This window comes from Manacus candei, unplaced genomic scaffold, assembly GCF_025592945.1.
Source record: "Manacus candei isolate 608988 ecotype Guabito, Panama unplaced genomic scaffold, ASM2559294v1 h1tg000160l, whole genome shotgun sequence".
Lineage (NCBI taxonomy): Eukaryota > Metazoa > Chordata > Aves > Passeriformes > Pipridae > Manacus > Manacus candei.
The window spans coordinates 656,485-677,373 of record NW_026138208.1 but is presented as its reverse complement, the minus strand read 5'-3'; the positions used below and the strand labels follow the sequence as shown (position 1 = coordinate 677,373).

The 20,889-nt window shown below is 35.1% G+C and overlaps 1 protein-coding gene across 3 annotated transcripts in view; it reads left to right on the top strand.

The window, feature by feature from the left end:
- Positions 1 to 20,889, top strand: part of CACNA2D1 (calcium voltage-gated channel auxiliary subunit alpha2delta 1) — a 330,506-nt gene that overhangs the window by 144,771 nt on the left and 164,846 nt on the right. For all 3 annotated transcript variants that reach the window (XM_051772865.1, XM_051772864.1, XM_051772863.1), the window contains exons 4-5: positions 2,044 to 2,088; positions 20,353 to 20,482. In XM_051772865.1, coding sequence (XP_051628825.1) covers positions 2,044 to 2,088; positions 20,353 to 20,482 — 175 coding nt within the window. The remainder of the gene's footprint in view (positions 1 to 2,043; positions 2,089 to 20,352; positions 20,483 to 20,889) is intronic.

The following is a 20,889-nucleotide window of genomic DNA, read 5'->3' as shown; positions in this document are numbered from 1 at the left end:
AACATAGTTCTTTAATAGGTGATTTTAAAAATACTGTTCAGTCCAGTAGAAGTACATAGTAAAGCTATGCCAGCTTCGAGCAATTTAAACAAATAGATAAAAATATAAAAGATGAGGAAATATAATTCTGACAATAAAGAATCATTTTGTTTAAGTAGATAAACACAATTGTATCTGTTGAGGACAGTGTTAAAAATCCTATGTAATAATGATTCTACAACAGGGTGTACTGCTAGGGTAAACATGAGCAATGGGAAGGGGCTGTGGAAATAAACTGATATCTAGATGAGAGTCAATGCAGGAGAGGGCCTAATAGCATTGTGTTTTATGAAAATGTTCCTTTTAAGAATGAAAACAGTAAACAAAACCAATATATACATAATATACAGAGAGGTACGTCCATATTGCTTTTCCTGCAGCTCATTTTTCCTGAACAAAACCTTCCAGGGAAGGATTACAGGGGAACTGCTCTAACACAACCTAACGTAAGGAGTTTTTTTTCCCTATCTTCTGAAGTGAAACATTTTTTTTTTCAACTGAGCAGATCATTTTGTGATGAAAGCACTTGTGTTAATGTTTCTGGCTAGTACCAATCAGAGTTGGATCCTTTGCCTGCTAAAGAATCAGATGGGGTTTTGAAGAGCCCAAACTATTTACAGCCATGTAAAAAGTAAGAGGAACCAAAGAAAATAGAATCTTTTGCCTCTTCCGACACACTCTGAGGCTTCCACAGCATTATATGGTTGTTTCTTTATAACAATCCAGTGAATAAACAATTAGCTTTTCAGTCATCATTAGTCTTTAATGATTAAAGGAATTTCCTCCTGTGTCTACCACACCCTTGTATCTGGCTTCATTATCCAGATCCCAGTACAAAACCAACTGACCTGTGGATAGAACAGCATCTTGATGGAAAAATGCATTTTGAGGGAAAAGCAAAAAGCATGAGTTCATGTTAATAGCATTTACCTCAAATGGCATTTAGCTCATCTGTAATATATTTCATGTCTGACTCTCTAAAAGGTCACAAAGAAGAATAAATGATGTCATTATTTATGGAGTGAGGAAAACGATGGTTTATAAGGGTGAAGTGCTTTACCTTGTAGTACATGTCATTGCACTTTTTTAGTGCAAGTAATATTTTAAACACGCTGCTGGACATGAAGAAATGTAATTTCTCCTTTATTTATTCAAAATCTGTGAAGGGACTTAAAAATACTCTGTCCATACTATTTAATAGAGAAATGCACATAACAATTGCTTGATTTTGATGAAAAGCTGTTGGGCACATTGCAGCAATTCTATTTGGTGGAAAGCTACTACAGCAAACCTAAGTCTTTGAGGCTGTTAAATGGTTCAGAAATATTTCAAGAGAAAACAAAACTGTATTCTGTAGGAAATAGCCCAATTTTCAAACTGCTGAATGAAGCTTCTTACTGATTCTGTAATGGAAACTAGCAATCTTCTCCTTCTTTGCTTTACTTGAATTACATGGTACAGTGTTTCTACAGAGCTGCCAGGATCTGCTCTCCACTACCACAGCCAGACTGCTGTGATGTATTTTCGCAGATTGTATTTTCACCGTGGGAGGTGAATAGAAGAATAAACGTGTGTGCAACAAATACTTAACCCACTTAGCAACGCCCGTGCATCGCTGTATCTGTTGTCTGCTGGATGTCATGGTGCATAAATCACCTAATTGCGCGGGGGAAGTCACATGTCTGTAACAGAAACAACTTATGGAAGTCTTTTATGAGCTCTCGAGTTTGTCCAATGTTATCCGTACTTTTCTAGCTGTGTTTTGGGTGACTTATGTAGCTTCCCAAGGAAGAAGCATTAAATGTATGAACGTAAGCATGAGCATGACAAATACGACACACAACAGAGAGCAAGCAAAGATCTGAGTCTGTCTTGTTTCAGAGAGAATACATAAAGAACTGTGTTTTTTTATTTCAAAATGTATTTTACAATAGTACAGAGTATTGTTACTTAAATTTATTCTCGCCTTTGAAACTAACAGAATTACTTTTCTTTCTCTTACAGAATAATGATATAATCTATTACAATGCAAAAGATGATCAGAATGATGTAAGTAATGTTTCATTTAATTTTATTTCCTTTTGTAAATCCCAGATTTACTTGTAAATTAACTTGTAATCCTTGAAAATTAAGGGATTGAAAATATTAATGAAACTATAAGACTAGCATTTAAATATTTTGCAAAAGCAAGAAAGCAAGAAACTTAAAAATGTCTCCAAATTCTCCTCAAGAGCCAGATAATGTTTTATGTTCTAATTCTCAATGTCTGTCTCCTTTCATGTAGCTTGGGTTACTGATCAGTCAGAGTATGTGCTGAGAGAATAAAGATGCATACAGCAGTATCATTCACTTTTTGAAATGTAATAAAATCATAATTACAGGTCTGGAGGATCAAAATGATAAATGTAAATAATTTACTCTGAAGAAGCCATTTTCTGGCCTTATTTTCCAAGCTCATGTTATGGTGTTCTGTATTCTTTGTAAGAAATTTTTTACATGAGGAGAAGGCAGATGTAAAATGCTACTGAACAATTATTTTCATGCACTTTGTGGTTGCTTATTTGACTGTAGCAAGCATTGGGGAAATTGAAAATCCAGTCACAAGATTTAAACTAAATGTATGATACTTCAATTCCTGGTTTACTAAAACTCTTCCTTTAAGAGGTTTGAGCTCTCCTATCTGCCATTAACTGTTAAAAATCTTTATGTCTTCTGGGGAGAATACAAGTTATCCTCACCTTCACTTGAGATAATACAACTGCTTGTCTTCATTATAGGTTTAATTTATAAAACCGTAGAAAAAATATTTTAAATGTATTAATCAGAATTGCCAGCATGCTTCATTTGCACTTTTTAATCAAGTATTCTTTAGAGATTGATGGTATCACTATTATAATTGATGCCTCTGCTGTAAGGCAATTAAAGAAGATACATAGATCATGTCAAGCAGAACTACTATATATGCTTATATAGAGTTATGAGTACTTGAATCCAAATACAATAAACCAGACTGTCCTGAGTTTTAAAATGTGCATGTTTTAGGTAAACTTCATAAAAAGTAACCTAAATTTGAAAGATATTCGTCTGTTCTCATTAAAGTCACTAGAATGGCAGGTGCTGATCACTTCTGGAAACAGAATTACAATGCTTAAATATTGGGTTCATCCAGGTCTCAAATATGTATGCAAACACTACAGACTCTTCTCCCCTGTTCCTGCCTGAAAAAAATGTTTGAGACAGCCTTTCTTTTTTTCTTTTTTTTTTTTTTTTTCTTTTTTTTTCTTTTTTTTTTTTTTAAATCAAGAGATTTTAAGAGAATCATCTCTGAAGCACTGGTCAGTAAAACTGCTTTTGCCATCCATTCTTTTCTGCCTCTAAGTCCATATTTTTTTCCTCGTCCATGCAGCGAGCCTTCATTTATTCATGGGAAATGATATTATATTCCTTTTTCAGTACAATTAAGAATAATTAGCAGCAGAAATTTATTTTTTTTTAGATTAGACATCTAAGCTAGTCCCTGTGGGTACCTCTAGAGAGCTGTTCAGTTTGTTCTGAGACAGATGTCTAAGGTCAGCTGAATCTAGATGTGTATTTCTCTCTGTTGACCAGTTTCTATTACAGACTCTTAGATCTTAACTTTTGGATGGAGAAGAAATTAATCTCACCGGTCCTCCTCACCAGTTTTAATTTGTCTCCACTCATCCTTTTAGAATTACAACTTTATCAGAAGAGCAATCCTCTTAAACTTAAATTCTGTGTATTTTTCTGTATATGCTGCAGTACAGTTTGCTTTCCTTCTTCCTGTCTACATACCACATTCAGGAGATTCTTCTCTCATTTTTCTTCTACTGTCTCGGTGGGCCTTTTTGAATCTAATCACTGTGTTTTCTTGGACTTAAAAAACAAACAAGAATGTGAAGGTCAATCATTCTTTGGCCTTTGGATTTCTCAGTCTCAGATAAAATGATCAATTTGTAACCCCGTAGTCCATCAATCAGTAATAGACCTTTTGTACTCTTTATCCTACAACAGCAATTAGATTCTGCTTATTTCCCCTCCCCAATGCTGTCTGTAATGTGGGAGCACTTCACGGTAATTAATGAGTTTTATCGTCACAACAAGGTAGGAGGCATTATATTCCCATTTTTCATATCTCATAGGAAGATAATGGCCAAACCTGTAATTTAATACAGGTCTCTCAGGTTTTCATTCACTGTCCTTTTCCAAGAACCCTCTCAGTTTGATCTATTGCAGCCTGTGCCGTGCACTTTAATTTGCAAGTGTCAATTTATTGTTGTATTTGGACAAATGCTGCAGTGTTTTATTGGACAACCGAGTGGTGCCACATTAAGATGCTCTTTCCCATTAGTTTTCATATTGCTTTGTCTGTTTTCACTTCTTATCCTTTGTACCACCACCCCATTTATACTAACTTTTGCTGCTCAGTTCTTTCCTCTTCTTTATGCTAGTCTCCATTTTATTTCCAATAATGATTCCATATCTTGTTTATAGATTCCTTCTCATCTCCTCTTTGCATCTTGCTCTTTTCCCAAATCTTTTAGTGTAACTTCTTGTCATGGTCTCATAAACTCTTTCCTGCACAAGCTACAAGAGCCTAAAGAAAAGAAGATTGAAAATTTTTCAGTGATTTCACTTAAAGGACTAAGTATTACAAATAAAGCAATGTTTCTTTAATGTGAAACCAGCCACACCACACTGGAAGTCTACAGTTCCCCTGTAAGTCTTACTCCATAGGCTTTAACTGGGAGCAACCAGTTGTATCTCTTAAAACTGATAAGCTGCCTGTGCCACATGGTTTAGGAATTATTCCTAATGCAGTGATACCTTGTTATTTTGGAATAATTTTTTAAAATATTAGCTCCTTTTGAGCTTAACCTGTAGCGTAAAGGCAGCTATTGAGTTAGAGCATTATAAATAAGGCTGAAAATATCTACATCAAGTTGAAAATTGTTGTAAAAACAAGAAAGGATAATTAGTTGTGAATGTACATATTTAAAAAAAAATCCTGGCATCATGTTTTAACAAACATGTTAGAAATAATTTCCACCCTTCAAACTTTTTTTTCTTTTTTTTTTAATATGAAGTTATGCTCAAAGTAATTACAGGGCAGCAGTGAGCAGAGAACAGAATGGTTACCTGAGGCATGCTCCTGATGGGTTTTCTTCTTCCCAAGAAGACACTTGGAGATTTAGAGGCATACTGACAGTGGCACTGGAAGTTTATTGGGTCTCTACTTGTACCCTTACACAAGTCTTACCTTTTCTACTAGTTTATGGTGTCAAGGGTTGCAAAATTTGCTTTTATGTGCAGCTATGATTAATTTAGGAAAACTAAGTCTGTTGATGAATTATCCCAGATTTACTTGTAACCAAGTTTGAGCCTTTTCCAAATTTGATCTAAGAAATGCTATTTTTTTTTTTTTTAGCTCTGACCAGGAGAATTCGGGAGTTTTCTGGCTTTTCCCCTCATAGCATATATTGAAAAATAGTAGAATGATTTAATTTACACAAGTGTAATATTTTATTAATTTCATAGCTAAACATCAGAAAAGTTTCCTCTGTAAGGCAATGTCTCAAGAGCTGCATTTTGGGTCAGGAGGAACCTTTGAGGGGGAAATGGCATCTGAATGTGGTCAGTTTGGAGGAGAGTCTGGAGCTGAGAGACTCCAGTGATCAAGTCTCAAAGGTTACAGGTATAAAGAGACTTTTCAGGAGACTGGAAGGGTGATACCAGGTTTCTGCAAGTCCAACAGCTGCCAGTTGCTGGATTGAAAAGTGAGACTGAATGTAATGACCTGCCCTGACACCACAGAGAAAACTGGGACAGGGATTGCTTTTACATGTCATCTGACAGATAAAGATTTCCTCTAGCTTTTCAAGGCTTTTTAAACTTTAATCTGATAAGACATACCTTTAGAAAGCTCCCTTTTATCTGCATATGTAAGAGCAGTTTTATCTCAGTGCTTTCACTGGGTCTGGGTGCCAGCATACAAATAAGAAAATCAATATCCTACTATCTGGGTTTAGCTACCGGGGGATTTTAAAGTATCATTTTTTTTCTGAGTTAAAGCTAGTGACTTTTCAGTATTTCACAGAGAGTGAAGGATAGACATTTCCAATGAGAAATTTGTCTCAAATAATTTAGGATAAGCTTAAGTGCTAAACTGTAGAGAATCTACCCTCTTTTTATGATAGGGCAGACTACCAAGAGTAACTTCTTTAGCTTCTTTAGGTCTCTTATTCCCTCTGCCCTCATTATATGATAATCAATACAGTTTGACATTACAGTCACAATTAGGATGTGTCGTGTTTCTTTTCATCTTCTCTTTGTCCTTTACTACTTCAGTGATGGAAAAATTGTTAAAATTAGTCATAAAGAATTTGCCCTAGCTATTCTCATTTATGATGAGTAACTGGGCAAAGTATATGCCATGGAGATTGGAAAGTGTAGTTAGATAACTTGACGATAACTGTGATTTGCAGTCCCTTGCAGTCAAGAAAGTGCCAATGAGTAGCTGTTGTACATACAGCATATTTCTTCAGGGCTTATTTTTATTGTTGCTGTTCTTCATGTAAGTTGCAGCTATTTTTAGATTTATTTTTTTCTCTGTCTGAATCTACTAGGGTTTTTCAGCAGGTCAAGATATTTACATATATTTACATACCTAGTTCTCATATTTTCTGTTTAATGTTACATCTCTTGATGGTATGTGATAGATTTATGCATGTGAAAATTTCATTGGAAAACATCAGTTAGCTCTTGTTTTAGACAAAATTTTGTACATTCTTGGAGAATCATAATACTGAAATGGCCTAATGACCAAACTTGTAAATAGACTGAAATATTGGTTGACTGATATTTGGAGGAGGTATTTTGCATTTGAACTCTTTGAGAAGTTGATCTGCACCTGTGCCACTTATTCTAAATCTTATCAATATGACATGGATTCTACTGTTTTGTTTGTTTTGGTTTCTCACTGTAATGGGTATTAGCTATACAGACAAATGCCCTATTCTAGCCCTTTTTTAATATAGACAAAGGAGATATTTTGAGAGAGTAGTTTCCTCTTAGGTAGCTACAGGAGAGAAAGATTTTTGCTAGTATAAATTATATCTTTTATAATGAAAGACTGTCAGAGTAAGACTGTTGATGCACTTGTATAGAGACATTTTAAAGCCTTAGAGAAGTTTCATTAGAACACAAATCTGTAATAAATGTCATATTTTTCAACTACATTTTCATTTTGATTAAAATATTAACCTATATCTTTTATTACTGGAATGTAGTGCTTGGAATTAATAATAATAATAATTAATTAATAATAATAATTAATAATAATAATTAATAATTAAGTCTATAATAAACCTAAAATTTTATGAAACTAGGAGGGAAAAATTGATAGAATCTCATAGATTCCCTAATTTATTTCCCTTTTCAGATAGAACTTCATAGTAGTTGTACTTTCTGATCCCTGAGAGTATTCCAAGTCTCTGTCCTCTGCTTCTCAAATATTCAACAAGTTCCTAAATGTCTCTCTTTTAAGTTACTATATTCTAGATATCATAGGACATACTTACTTTGATATATATGTTTAAAAATTTAATTTTAATTAATATGTTTGAAAATGAACTGTGATAAAAAGGTAGATCCATACTTAATCTTTTTTTTTTTAACGTAGCAATTTGGTTATATTTTAAGGAATTGTTTCTCTTGCACTGCAGTGTATAATAAAAATAATATTATAGCCAAAATATGCACTTCTTGCTGTAGTGAAGATTCTGTTATAGAAGTGAATTTTGTTATGAGATAGCAAAAAGCATTTTATTTTTATGTTTTTATCTTTCATCTCATTTTCATCCTTTTTTTTTCCAATACAAGATGACATATTGTTATTAATTCTAGTAATTTCATGGTACTTTGACTTCCAGATCTTTTAGGAAAATGCATATTCCAGTGTTCTTGCTGTGCACATTTCTTTCTCACATCAGGAATCCTATTTTATCTGACAGTGTGATTTGGATGCCATTCTTTGGAAAATAAGCATTGGAACTGATAGCGAGGGCATGATTGACATTGTCTGCTTTAGTACCAAGACTTTTTGCATTGTTTACTGAGGAATATGTGCCTTTATCAAGTATCACTGGGAAACATGTCGGTTCTTTCCATTTCAAGGCATCATAGGTAAGCTTGAGTCCAATCCAGAGGGCGAAAAGCCATTTCTTTGAGCTTCCTATTGAAATTATAATGATCTATTGCCACAGGGAGCAGGGGTTCTTGCTTTTTTCCTTCTTTTTATTTATTTTTTTTTAGTATTATGATTAAAAAAATAGGTGTCAGGTTTATATTTCTTTATTCAAATTTGTGCAAGTCTTCCCTTCTCCCAAATGAATATATGTTCAAGCTTGCAATGGATAATACATGATAATGAAATAAATGACTGCCCCAAAGCTATCTCCTACCTGTGAAACAGAGTTATGAAATAATAATGGCAAGAGTGATAACTGTAGTTTTCAGTGTCCTAAAAAAAGATGAGAATGTTCTTAATGCAGAGAATCCTACCTTGAAGGCACATTTGCACAAAAGAGCAGTGCTTGAAGTCTCCCCGTGGAGGCTAAGTTTGTGCCACATCAAAGATCAAAATTCAGCCCCAAAGCTAGTGATTCATCAGTTTAATGGAAAATCTCTTGCTTTAGGGTATTTCCTACTAATATCAAATTCATGAGTGATAACAGTTGCAGTGAATGCAGTGTAATTGTTTATTGGTAAATAAAAACAACACCAAAAGCTGAACCTGTCATAGGATGTTTATAGCATTTGAAGCAGTGATTTTTAGCAAGCACTTTGTTGCCTGATTACAGATAGAAATGTATGAGTGTTCTGGCATGTTGTACAAGTGTTCTGACACATCACCTTGAAACGTGTGGGTCACACTGAGATTTTTAGCAGTACAAAACAAAAGAAATGACTTCATCTGATGTTTTCACATGACTGATAGAAGATGGAAGTAGGCTTTGAAAATTGCAAGTCATGTCAAGAATCCTGGAACGGAGCACTTAAATATTTCAATAAGACTTAATATTTAGACTCAAGATATGTAAGTCACCAAAATCTTCAAGGCATGTTTTCAAGTTCAAGGTAAAAAAAAAACTAGCAAAGGCAATGTGCTGGTGGGTGTATCCTCTGTGATTCTGTTGATTTGCTGCTTGTGCATATGTTAGATTGAAAAAATGACCAAAGAAGGCCTTCCTCATAAGTATGGCTGAAATTAGAGGTAAATATTATAATTACAAAATTTGTTTCAATATTCAATTTGTATATGGAACAAAGGAGACACACTGGAATTCTCATTCTGGGAACTGTATACAATTATTATTAGTTGATTGGAGATTAGTATATCATTTTGCTTTCCTCAGATGAAATGCTGCTTAACTCAGAAACATAACATCATATTGCCTTTTGTGGAGATACCTTCCGAGTGGTTTATGACTCCAAATACATCAGGAGTACCAAACAGGAAATAATCTACACATTACAATGTTTTGGAATTTTCAGGGAGTTCCCTGTAGTGTAGGTGATCTGAAATGCAGTTCCTTGCCTTTTCTTGCACTGCCCCTGACTGAAAATAAGAGCATTTCTGAGCTGACCTATGTAATCTGCAAAGGGCCAGATCACTTTCCCTGGCCTTTGTATACCCAATCTATACCCAGTTCTATACCCATCCACAACATGTTCTGTCCCTGTTGTTTTTTGGAGACCAGATGGAAAAAAATAGATTGAAGAGGACAGCCATATCTAATATCATCAACATTTAATTTGTACGCGTTTGTAAGTGGATGATCAATCTATTCTGTGGAGTTTAGGGCCTACTTATTGTATCCAGTGCTACCTTCTCCTGAAATTCTCCTAATTAACATCTCTGGCTTCCAGCACATGCCGTAAGTATGGTAAAGCAGCAGAGCTTCAGAATTTAATCCTCTCATTTCATGCAAGGTCATTTACTCTGTAGTTCTGCACCTGAGTCATGCCTTTAGTAGGGTTAAGTAGGAAGCAGTTTGGGGTTTAGCTTCACAGGATCACAGAATATTTTGAGTTGGAAGGGACCCACAAGGATGATCGAGTCCAACTCTTAAGTAAGTGGCCCGTACAGAGATCGAATCTGAAACCTTGGCATTATTACCACAATGCTGTAACCAATTAAGCTCATCTCAAAAGCATTTCACAGAATCATGGGATTGTTTTGGTTGGAATGGACCTTAAAGATCATCTCGTTCCAGCCCTGCTTCCACTGGCAGGGACACTTTTCATTAGGCCACGTTGCTCAAAGCCCCATTCAACTTGGTCTTGAACACTTCCAGGGATGGGGCATCCATAACTTCTCTGGGTAGCCTGTTTCAGTTTCTTGCCCACGTGGCTGTGAAAGACCATTTGTGCTTCTGCTTCTGTCTTGAGACTTGAAATCTTCCATGAGTTTTAGAGCTGGTATGTGAAAAGGTGCGTTAAAGGTATTCTTACTCCTCTCTTTATGGTGTGTATTGCAAATACGTTTTAATTCAGTGGGAAATCACCTTGTCCAGATCTAAAAAACATCTGAACTTGGCTTCAGCTGACCTTTTACCTAAGCATTTTACTTTACTGACTTTTTAAAAATTCTTTCAAAATCTAGAGGTAGACCTGTTTCTTCTCCCTTTTATTTGTATTTTCTTTTTGTTTGTTTGTGTGTTTCTTTGTTTTCTTCTGATGTGCTTCTTTTCTTGGGCAGAATATCCTTCTAAATTTCCCTTAATCTCTATGAATGCTATTCTTCTAATTTATTTTGTTTTTAAGATTTCACCATACTAGCATTTTTAAAAAACATATAAATAGTCTTACATAGTGTTACTTAAATTATTATATGGCATTTAGTTTGCAGGGAATTTCAATGGTCCATAGGTCAGTGCATGGTTTAGTGTTACCTACAGGTCTTATCTACCTAGATACAGCTGCCATTTCATTAGTGAAAAGCTGCCTTAAATTTATGTGACCGTGAATTAGCAAGGGATGTTTATATGGTGCTTTGAGCCCCATCAGTGGGGGAAAAAATAGATTAGGAGGGCTTCTGGAGGTCATGTAGTCCAACCTTCTCAAAGCAGTTCTGTACTCCTATTAATGTTGTTATTGACACAGAAGATGGTACAAATTAAGAAGCAGGAGCAATAACCAATTAGTATGTTGCAGGATGTGCAAAATCTGGACCTAACCAGTGTGACTGAAGATAAGAATACACTGTGAAGCAGGATCAGTTGATGGCTTAGCAAAGCATGGCAAAGACAACTGCATCAGATGAAAAAAATCAAATTAATTAAATGTTCACATTCAGTTGGTATTATAACTAATTCCCAATGAAACATTAAGATGATTTAACAGTTCTTGCTCTCCAGGGATATGATCTTTAATCAGATGTGGGGATGGTAAAAGGTAGACAGGGCAATTTATTCCAATAAGTGTAGAACAGTTCCTAGTTTGAAATTTAATTGGGTGATGTATGAAAAATCTAAATTCTCTAGAGTGCATTTTGGTCTTGAAATTTTAGATGACTAAGAATTCTATGGAACTTTTGTCAATAATGGATATTTTTATTTTATTTTATTACATATTTGAGCGATGTGAAAGAACAATGAAGGAGGCTATGAATTTTAGAGGATTTTTTTTAGTTTAATAATTAACTGGGCTTTTCTGAACTCCTAGTAACACTTCAATCAGTTAAAGATGTGCTTTTCTTCTAATATGGCCCTATATTTCTAGCGTTGATTAATGATATTATCTTATCCAGTCAAACCCCTATTATAGTCAATGCTGAAGTAGGCAGTTCTGTGCAACACCTGGTAATTTAAGGGCAGGTAGGAAAATCACTCTTAGTGAATACCTTGTCCTGAAACCCTGATTTATCCCAGACCAGGATGCAAAACCCAGGAGGGCTATGGAGATGTTGCCTGAACCTTCAGGAATGGAAGGGATGGAATTAGGGACCACTGAGGCTAATCAGACATACACACACGTGTCCATGGGACCAGCTGAGATGGATTCAAGGGTGCTGATGTCACTATGAGGCAGCTCTCAATTATCCTTGAAACACTGTGGGGATTGGAGGTGGGAAAGTGTCACATTTATCTTTAGGAAGATAAATATGTCTTATACTTCTTATGTGTTGAAATATTTAAAATACACATTTCATTTTATCTGACATTGCAGTTCAGCAGAAAATAGGACAGGACAGAAATGAATTTTTTGCATACTGATGTTACTACAGCAGACTTTGTGCAGATTTGCAGTGAAGGTCAGATATAATCTGTAATAATGAGAAAAGAACATAGCTTTTAATTCCTTTGTGATTATTAAATAAGAAATCAAGGTTTGAAGAAGTACATATCCTAACTTACTAAAATATCATGTCAGTTTTAGGAAAAAAAAGCTGATTGCACAGGTCCCTTTAAGGTAAATTACATCAATTGCTAATATGCTGTGGTGGTTTCAGATTTCCAGCACCTCACCCTGCTGTCTGACCTAACCTCCTTAGCCTTACCTTGTTGGGACACTTACAAAATAAAATCTCTGCCTCTTCAAATCAGAGTAGGTGATCTCCCCAAACTCACTGGTCATTAGTTGCTTAAACAGGCTGGCTCAGGCAATTTAGCATTTTAGTTTTCAAGCAGGAATCAAGGAGATGGAGGAATGGTCTTGGCTTGCAAAGTGGAGCAAGTGCCCTTTGGCAGGTCCGGTAGGAATTTGAATAGTTATATTCAGGTAAAAAGAATAAATCTATGCAGGTGTGTAATCCTGCTTCTCTGGGAAAACTGCTAAATAGAGTTGAATTTTTAGTATGATATATTGCCATGTTCTCTCCCATTTGGACCACTAGTCTACCATGGACCTCCTTCTTTAATACTTGTCATGTGTTGCCTACCTTTTCTGGCTGGGTAATTGTTCATCATGTCATTGCAAACAGGCTGTCTTTTTCAGTTTCCTACCTGCAAAATTGTATAGAAGTTTTATTTGGTGATTTGCTACCTATAGCTATAAAATGCAAGGATAGGTCGTGTGAGTATGATTCAAAACATAGCATTTTTTTTCACATCATTGATGATAAAATTCTGGTATAATCATTAGAAATTTGAAAGAATTGCTGTTACAATTTTGCTAATTCCTCTATTACTATCTTTTAATCTTTCAAACAGAAGAGGATTTCCAGAACCTTGGATTTCTGTTTTGAAAATCCCTCCACATGAAGAAATTAAGAAACCCCAATCATTTTCATCTGTTTTTCTAATATGTAATTCACTGAAATGTTACAAGAAGTTAACTGAAATGCTACAAGGTTTTTATAGGATCATGGAATATTTTGGATTGGAAGGAACCTTTAAGTTCATCCAGTCCAACCCTGTGCAATGAGCAGGGACAGATCCAGTTGCTCAGAGCCCAGACCAACCCGACCTTGAATGTTTGCAGGGATGGGATATCTACCATTTCTCTGTGCAACTTGTTCCAGTGTTTCACCACTAAATACTAATAGCTAAATAGCTAAATACTTCTTCTTTATATCTAGGCTGAATCTACCCTCTTTTAGTTTTAAACCATTTCCCCTTGTCTTATCTCAAGAGTCCCTGCTAAAAAGCCTGTCCCCAGATTTCTAGGTCCTTACATTTGATAAATTAATTACATCAAGGATTCATTTATTCATGAAACCAAAGTCATGATGCAATGAATTTTGTGAATAGGTTGGGATACAAATAAAAAGAAAACATTATTATGTTTGAGACTTATAATAATTTTATGTGTATCTAAAAGTTCTGATCAGAAGGTGTGAACCATAAAGTCAGATAAATGAATGCATAACCTCCCCAAATGGTTTTGAACCATCCATAAAATATCATATTGTTTTGTATATAGTAGACAAGCCTGTAAGTAGCTGTATAGAAATTATTACCCAAAGATTGTTGCATTCAAAAAATAGCTTAAGAAGCAAATAAATACTTTTAAATTATTTTTTCTCTATACTTGATACATACTGAAATTACTCAGTTGGCAGAACACTGAAAATAAAATGACCTGTAAAAGTTTTTTTTAATTTTTTAAAATATAACTATTCAATCCAGAGTTCCATTCATTTTCTTACTGACATACATTAACCAATTGATGCATTAGAAGCATATTGAAACACTTAAAGCACTGAAAGCATCTTGCATCTACATTAAAGATAATGGCCCTTGAGCATAACATACTGATGTATGCAAATATAAAACTGTTTCCCTACTACTTTCCTTTCTGAATCTAACCAGACCCTACATATATTCATATATATATTCTTATGTTTATACATGTTTATTCTTATGCATGTGAACATGCATATGTTCATATTCTTATGTTTAACACCTCCTTATTGTATAAAGTAAGAATAAAGTAAGAATATTTCAGTTCTGAGCCAACTGTTTTCTTATTTTATTTGTAACTCTTTTACTTGAGTTTTGTCCCTAAGAGTAAACAGAAGGATGCCACTTTTACTTAAAATCTTCAAGTAGCTGAGTGGAGACCGCAGCCCCCCACTGACACACCAATGAAAATAAAATAAACTGTTTGCAGTTCTGTCACAACCACAGAAACACACTCAGCAGTTTTCCCACAGCTGGAAAGTCACAGCTATTGAAAAGGAAATAAAAAAATGTTATCAGAAGGCAATGCACTCATTACATTACGTAAAATGATGTGAAAGTGCTGTGGCTATTAGAAATGTGTTCTAGCTGCCTCTTCAAAATTAACTCCCCTCTATCTCATCCTTAGAAGAAGTGTTCCCATTCTTTGTTTGCTGCAGGCGTGTTGCTGAGCTGTGTGCTTCAAGCAACATCTCATTTTACTCTCTCTGTAATCGGGCCACAAGCAGTTGTGGAGGTGCTGGGTATGTAGTTCTACAGCATTACTTTCCTCAGGGAGGAAAAAAACCCCAACAAAACAGCAAAATTGAGTAAAACAGAAAAAAGAAAAAAAAAAGAGGAAGACGAAATTCTATGCTTATTTTCTTTATTTCAACAGATATTAGGAAATAAAAACCAGGTAGAAACCTAAAGATGAAAAATAGGTTAGTTTTTTTTTTTATTCATTTCAAGGTAAGACAGAAAGGAATCACAGAGCAAAAATTTTGATGTCTATAAAACCACAACAATTATAATTTCATCTCCACATTTGTTCTCTAAAATGGCAATGGTAGGGACAGACCCTGGATACTAAGGCAATGGAAAATAGTACCAACCAATTAGTTCCTATTTTACATAAGTATGAAAGCAGGCAGGTATCATTGTTTCTGGATGGATTTCTATTCAGGAATTGAAAGATTATTCTTTTGTCATGATGCTAAATCTGTTCTGATGCTTTGATCAACTCTACACTGTTCCTGAAAAGAGTCTGTCTTCAGAAAACAACTGAAGATTGCTTCAGTTTGCTTGTGGGTTTTTCCGTGTTTCATTCATGATTTTTTTTAAATTAACATCAGCTTTCTGATCTTCAGTTTTTAACAGCTGCAAGAAAAAAAAAAAGTTTTATATTTGCAGACAAACCTTCTGATTTCCACAGTAACCGGTATTTTTCAACTAAATGAAAATTTATAAGTAGAGATACAAAATCTTCTCATCTTCTCATAGCTGTGATGATGGAAAGTAGCTGAATGCTGCAAAAAGTTATCAGGATATGTCCTGCTGCAATGAAATAGGCAGCTAAACTATGTCATAGTTTCTTGAAATGACCTGGTTTGATTTTGTTTTAATGGATATTTACTTTTCTAGACACATCTTTCAGTGATACTTCTTGGCATAAAGCTCCCAGTTATCTCATGTATATACATTAATTTATGTTCACAAAGCCCTTGAGAAAGAAGTTGCATTATTTCTGTTATGTATTTGGCTTATAAAAAAAAAACACGGAAGGCAGCCCCCAGTTTATTGCAGATCATGCCAAAAGTGATTTAGAAAAGATCACAAAGAACGGCTACAGGAAAACTCACTTTATCCGAATTTTTGCTGCTATATCAATTTCCTTTTATTCTGAGGATGAATGGTAGACATATGAAAAAAATATTTTATTTGTTAAAAAAAAAAAAAAAGTCTTGAAATGGCACGTGAACTGAAAAGAGAAATGGATTTTATCTGTCTCTCAAGGGAGAGAGAAATTGGTCTGGAAATTCATTGCAGAGAAATGAGTGAGTTATTTTGCTGACTGTCAGTGGTAGGTAACAATGTAATGCAATAAGGGAAGGCCAGGTTTGAATAGATAGAAAATTAATCTTCAGCCACTATCTCCCATGGGATTTTCCTGTGCCAGTATTGATTGCATTTCAGCTCCTGACTTGGGAGAGAAATTGGTTGGAGTTGGATTTTAATTGTATTCACATGCTGGATCACTTTCCTTCAAAATATTTACTTTGCTACTTTCCTGAAAACAAAGTTTAACTTGGTATTTAAACTGTACCAACTGACACCACAGTCTGTCAGGCTTTTAATAAAAATGCCAGGCTAAAATAATTAATAATATTGAGGGTTTTCTTTTTAACCATTCCTTATTTTTTTTCCTAATTTAAATGTAAGCTACTTGAAATTCGTAAGTTTGACAAATGAAAACTATATAGATTGACTTTCTATAGAAGGATGCACTATAAATTTGATGTGTAAGGCCTGGCACATCATTGGTAGTGCTGGTCAGTAGGTACTGGCCCAAGTGAGTTCAACAATAATTTACATAAAATGCTTCTGATACTTATCTGTTGTGTGCAGAAGTAGTCAAGAGCTTTAGATTTAATAGAACAAAATGCTCCTATGTAAGGGAAACTATGTAATTTTAAAAGAATTTTGTCATTTGATGTCTTTGGGTTTTAGGACAGATTGATGCCTTGTTTCGATATGAGAGCTGTACATCACAAAATACTCCCAGGAAAAGTCAACAAGAAGACTAGGAAAGCTTCTACATTTGTTTATGTAGATATAGATCCATTGCCCTGCATTAATAAATTGAGAATAATTTTTAGATTAATGAGGTTTTTTGGTATCATGGAATATTGATATGAAGAATAACAGACCGGGTCTTTATCACAGTCTTTTTTAGGGGCACCTGGGCATGTGTGCTGTTAGAGATACGAGAAGCAGATTTTATGTTTGAAAGTTTAAGGCATTCAAGTCTATTAACTAAACCCTTTAATTTTCAGCAAAGTTTAATCAAATTTTGGCAGGAGACTTGAATCTTCTTTCATAGCATATGAGTGAATGGAGAGACTGAAAGGTTGTATTTCTTAATTGGAATGAAATTGAGATATCAAAAAGAAGAAACATGATCCTTTTGTGTTCAGATGCTTCAGGAATTTCAAGCAAAAATCTAAATGTATTGTAATATGAAAACTTCTGTGCAAGACCTGCTAGGATGGACCATATGACACATGATGTGATTCTTGGGACTGTCTTATACAGGACCAGGAGTTGAACTCTGATGATCCTATCTAGTCCCTTCCAACTCAGGATATGCTATAATTATGTTTACCCTCTTTTTCTTCACCATACCCTTTCCCTCCCAAATATATCTTGTGGAAAATTAGTTGAAAGAAATCTTTTGACGTTCACTCATTCTGGTGTTTTATTGTAATGATGTGCCCTGATGGTTCTTAATTCTTTTCTGAATTTATCTGTGAAAGCACTGAGTTTGTAGTTGTGTAATTTCAGAAATAATAGTTAGGATTTTTTTTTTTTAAATCAAATTACTCTCAGGCAGGAGGGAAATTTTGTCACATGAATGATTGATTGTTGAGATAGCATTTGTAGAACTAGACAAACTCATTACTTTGAGCAGCGTGAAGCTGAAAGATAATTTGTGAAGAAGACTCCAGAATTTGCTTAATGTTTAGCATTCCAGTTCTGAGGGAAGAAAAAGTCATGGACTGATAATATAGAGGAAAACAACAACAACAGTAACAACTAAAGCAAAACCAACCCAACCCTCTTCCCACAAAAAAACCCCAAAACCCAAAAGACCCCACCACCATTACCCCAAACAAATCCCTGCCCCCCCAAAAAACCCCTAAACAAATGAGTAACAACAACAACAATAAACTCTGTGTAAAAATTGACCCAAATTACATTGTCTGAAGCTATCAGAATGCATCTATTTCAAATCATATAATGCATAAATTGTACCAATCCTTACTCCAGTTTGCACAGTTCAGAGTAAGGTGTAATGGTTGTGGGAGATTGACCTGGACCAGTTACCAGTTGCCCACGAAGTCCTCTATCACATTCTTCTCTATCACACCCCCACCCCAGCAGCACAAAGGGGAGAAAATAAGACCACTAAAGGCTCGTGGATCAAGATAAAGACAATTTAATAAAGAAAAGCAAAGGCTACACATTGAAGCAATAGAAAACAAAAAGATCTATTCCTTACTTCCCATCAACATGTGATGTCCAGACACTTCCTGGGAAGTGGAACCTTAATGATAAATGCCTACCTTCCCTCCTCCTTTCTCTTAGCTTATATTGCTGAGCACAACATCCTTAGCTGTGGAATATCATTTTAGTCAGCTTGGGTCAGCTGTCCTGGCTATGACCCCTCCCAATCTCTTGCCCACCCCCAGAGTGGGGTTAGGTACTAAATAACAAGGTGAACTTAGTGTAAAATATAGCAGCCGTGCTGCATAAAAGTAGTCAGAATTAGTACCCACCTTCTTTTCTACCAAAACTTAATAAACTTGTGTTGTGAGATCCATCTCACCTGATTCTAGACAGCTGTATTGCAGACTTCTGCATCTGGGTGATTTTCCCTATGGCTACATTTACAATCAGTCAAAAGTAGGAGACACTTCTAAAGCATGATTTATGTCATGGGAAAATAGGAATCTAATTAAGATGAGATGAATTGTACTCTAAACATGACCGTTTCTCTTCCTTGCCTAAGAAGGCAGCCTGGGATGATGAACACAACACTGCTATGTTGTTGAACACAGTGGATGTCTCTGGTTAAATGAGTTCTGCCCTTTGTGTTTCCAAAGGAAACCACTTCCTTGAAACCAATCTGAGACTGCTGCTTACTTTAGGCAACATTTGAATCTATATTTAGTAAACCATTTGTCTCTAAGCCTGTGATGAAGCAGATGAGAAAACATAGGCAGTTCATTAGATGACTTTGTGGGTAAGTTAAAATTTAGCTGCCTATACTTTGATAGGGTATAATAATAAGCAGAACATCTTCAGCACACATATACCTGACTGACCAGCAGGTGCTTCATTGTCAGCACTATTTATCAAGCATAACACATTTTCAGAAACTGATGACTCTATAGTATTAAAAATATCCTTATAATTGCCTACAATTGCTGGCCTGAGTCACCATTCAGTATCATGGTTGATTTGTTATTGCTTTAAGTGGCAGTCGACTCATGTCGTGAGGCCTCCTGTCCCAGCTGCAGCTGAGACAGGTGAAGATATTGCCACCTCCTCCTGGGCCTTCTCTACCTCCTTGGTTCCACAGTCCATGTAATTCTTCTAATGAGTTAGGAAAATCTCTGCTTTTCAAAATTTTTAAGAACTAGTCCAAATTGACTGAATCAATTGGAAGGAATCAAGAAATATGTATCAGGGTGCAGACAGGTAAGAGAGGATGGGAACCTAAGACAGAGAGGTCATGGTGAGCACCTGAGCATTTGGGGACACTTCCACCCAGTCAGATATAGCCAGTACATGAGATTTCATTGTTAGAATAGACCAGTGAACAAATCCTGATTCAGTCAGAAGTTCTAAGAAGGCTTAATTTCTTTTCTTTGTCTGAATTTACACCACAGTTTCTCAAAAATCCATTTATGAAACGTATATGAGTGGTATCATTTTTAGGTTTGTGATTTACTGTATAATCTGCAGAAGGAAAAAAATAAGATACAGTGTTCATATTTAAGATTCAGTACAAAATATTAAACATAATAAAAGGTAATGTACTTGCCTTGCATTATAGTTGTAAAAATTACATGTGCTTATGAAAAAATTAGACATGTAAGGTGTTAGGCTCTTACTTTTCTTTTGTGTGTCTTCATTTCACTGACTTTCACTGCATAACTCAAAATTAAAACTATACAAAAATATTCCTGAACCTGGAGCAACTGATTGTGTTTATACACAAATACAAAATGTTAGCGATGAAATAAAGGCTATGAATCATTTAGGTAAAAAGAGGTAAATGTGAATGGAATTGTTTTTAGCAATATTGTAATATTTTGCCCTTTACATGTCTTTCTTTAAAAAGCCTGAAAAGAATGACACTGAATCTGGCAGCCAGAGAATCAGACCGGTATTTGAAGATGATCCTGTTTTCCGACGGCAAACGTCTTACCAACATGCAGCAGTCCACATACCAACAGATATTTATGAAGGCTGTAAGTAGCATGTTAACAAAGTGATCTTACATTTTAATACTAAGCTCATTAGTTGGGTCCCGTTCTTAAAACAAATAACCTCCAAACTAAATTTTTACCGCCATTTTTAGTGCAGGATTGTGGTTACTGTCACTTTTACTTCTTTCACTAATACTTCAGAGATGTGCTCTATTAGACATACAATTCATTTTATGAATTAGTAGGAGCCACAGTTAAAGAGATCCATTGGGATTGGATCTGAGTTTCACAAATGGAACTGGAGATGAGATGAAATGAAACTCTTAAATATTCTAACTTTCTGATCCATTCATTCTCTATACTGTTCTCATTTAAAATAAACAATTCTTGACAGCTCTTATTTACATGCTGTTTGGCCTCAGGCAGAGGTGAGTTCTGAAAATATTTTT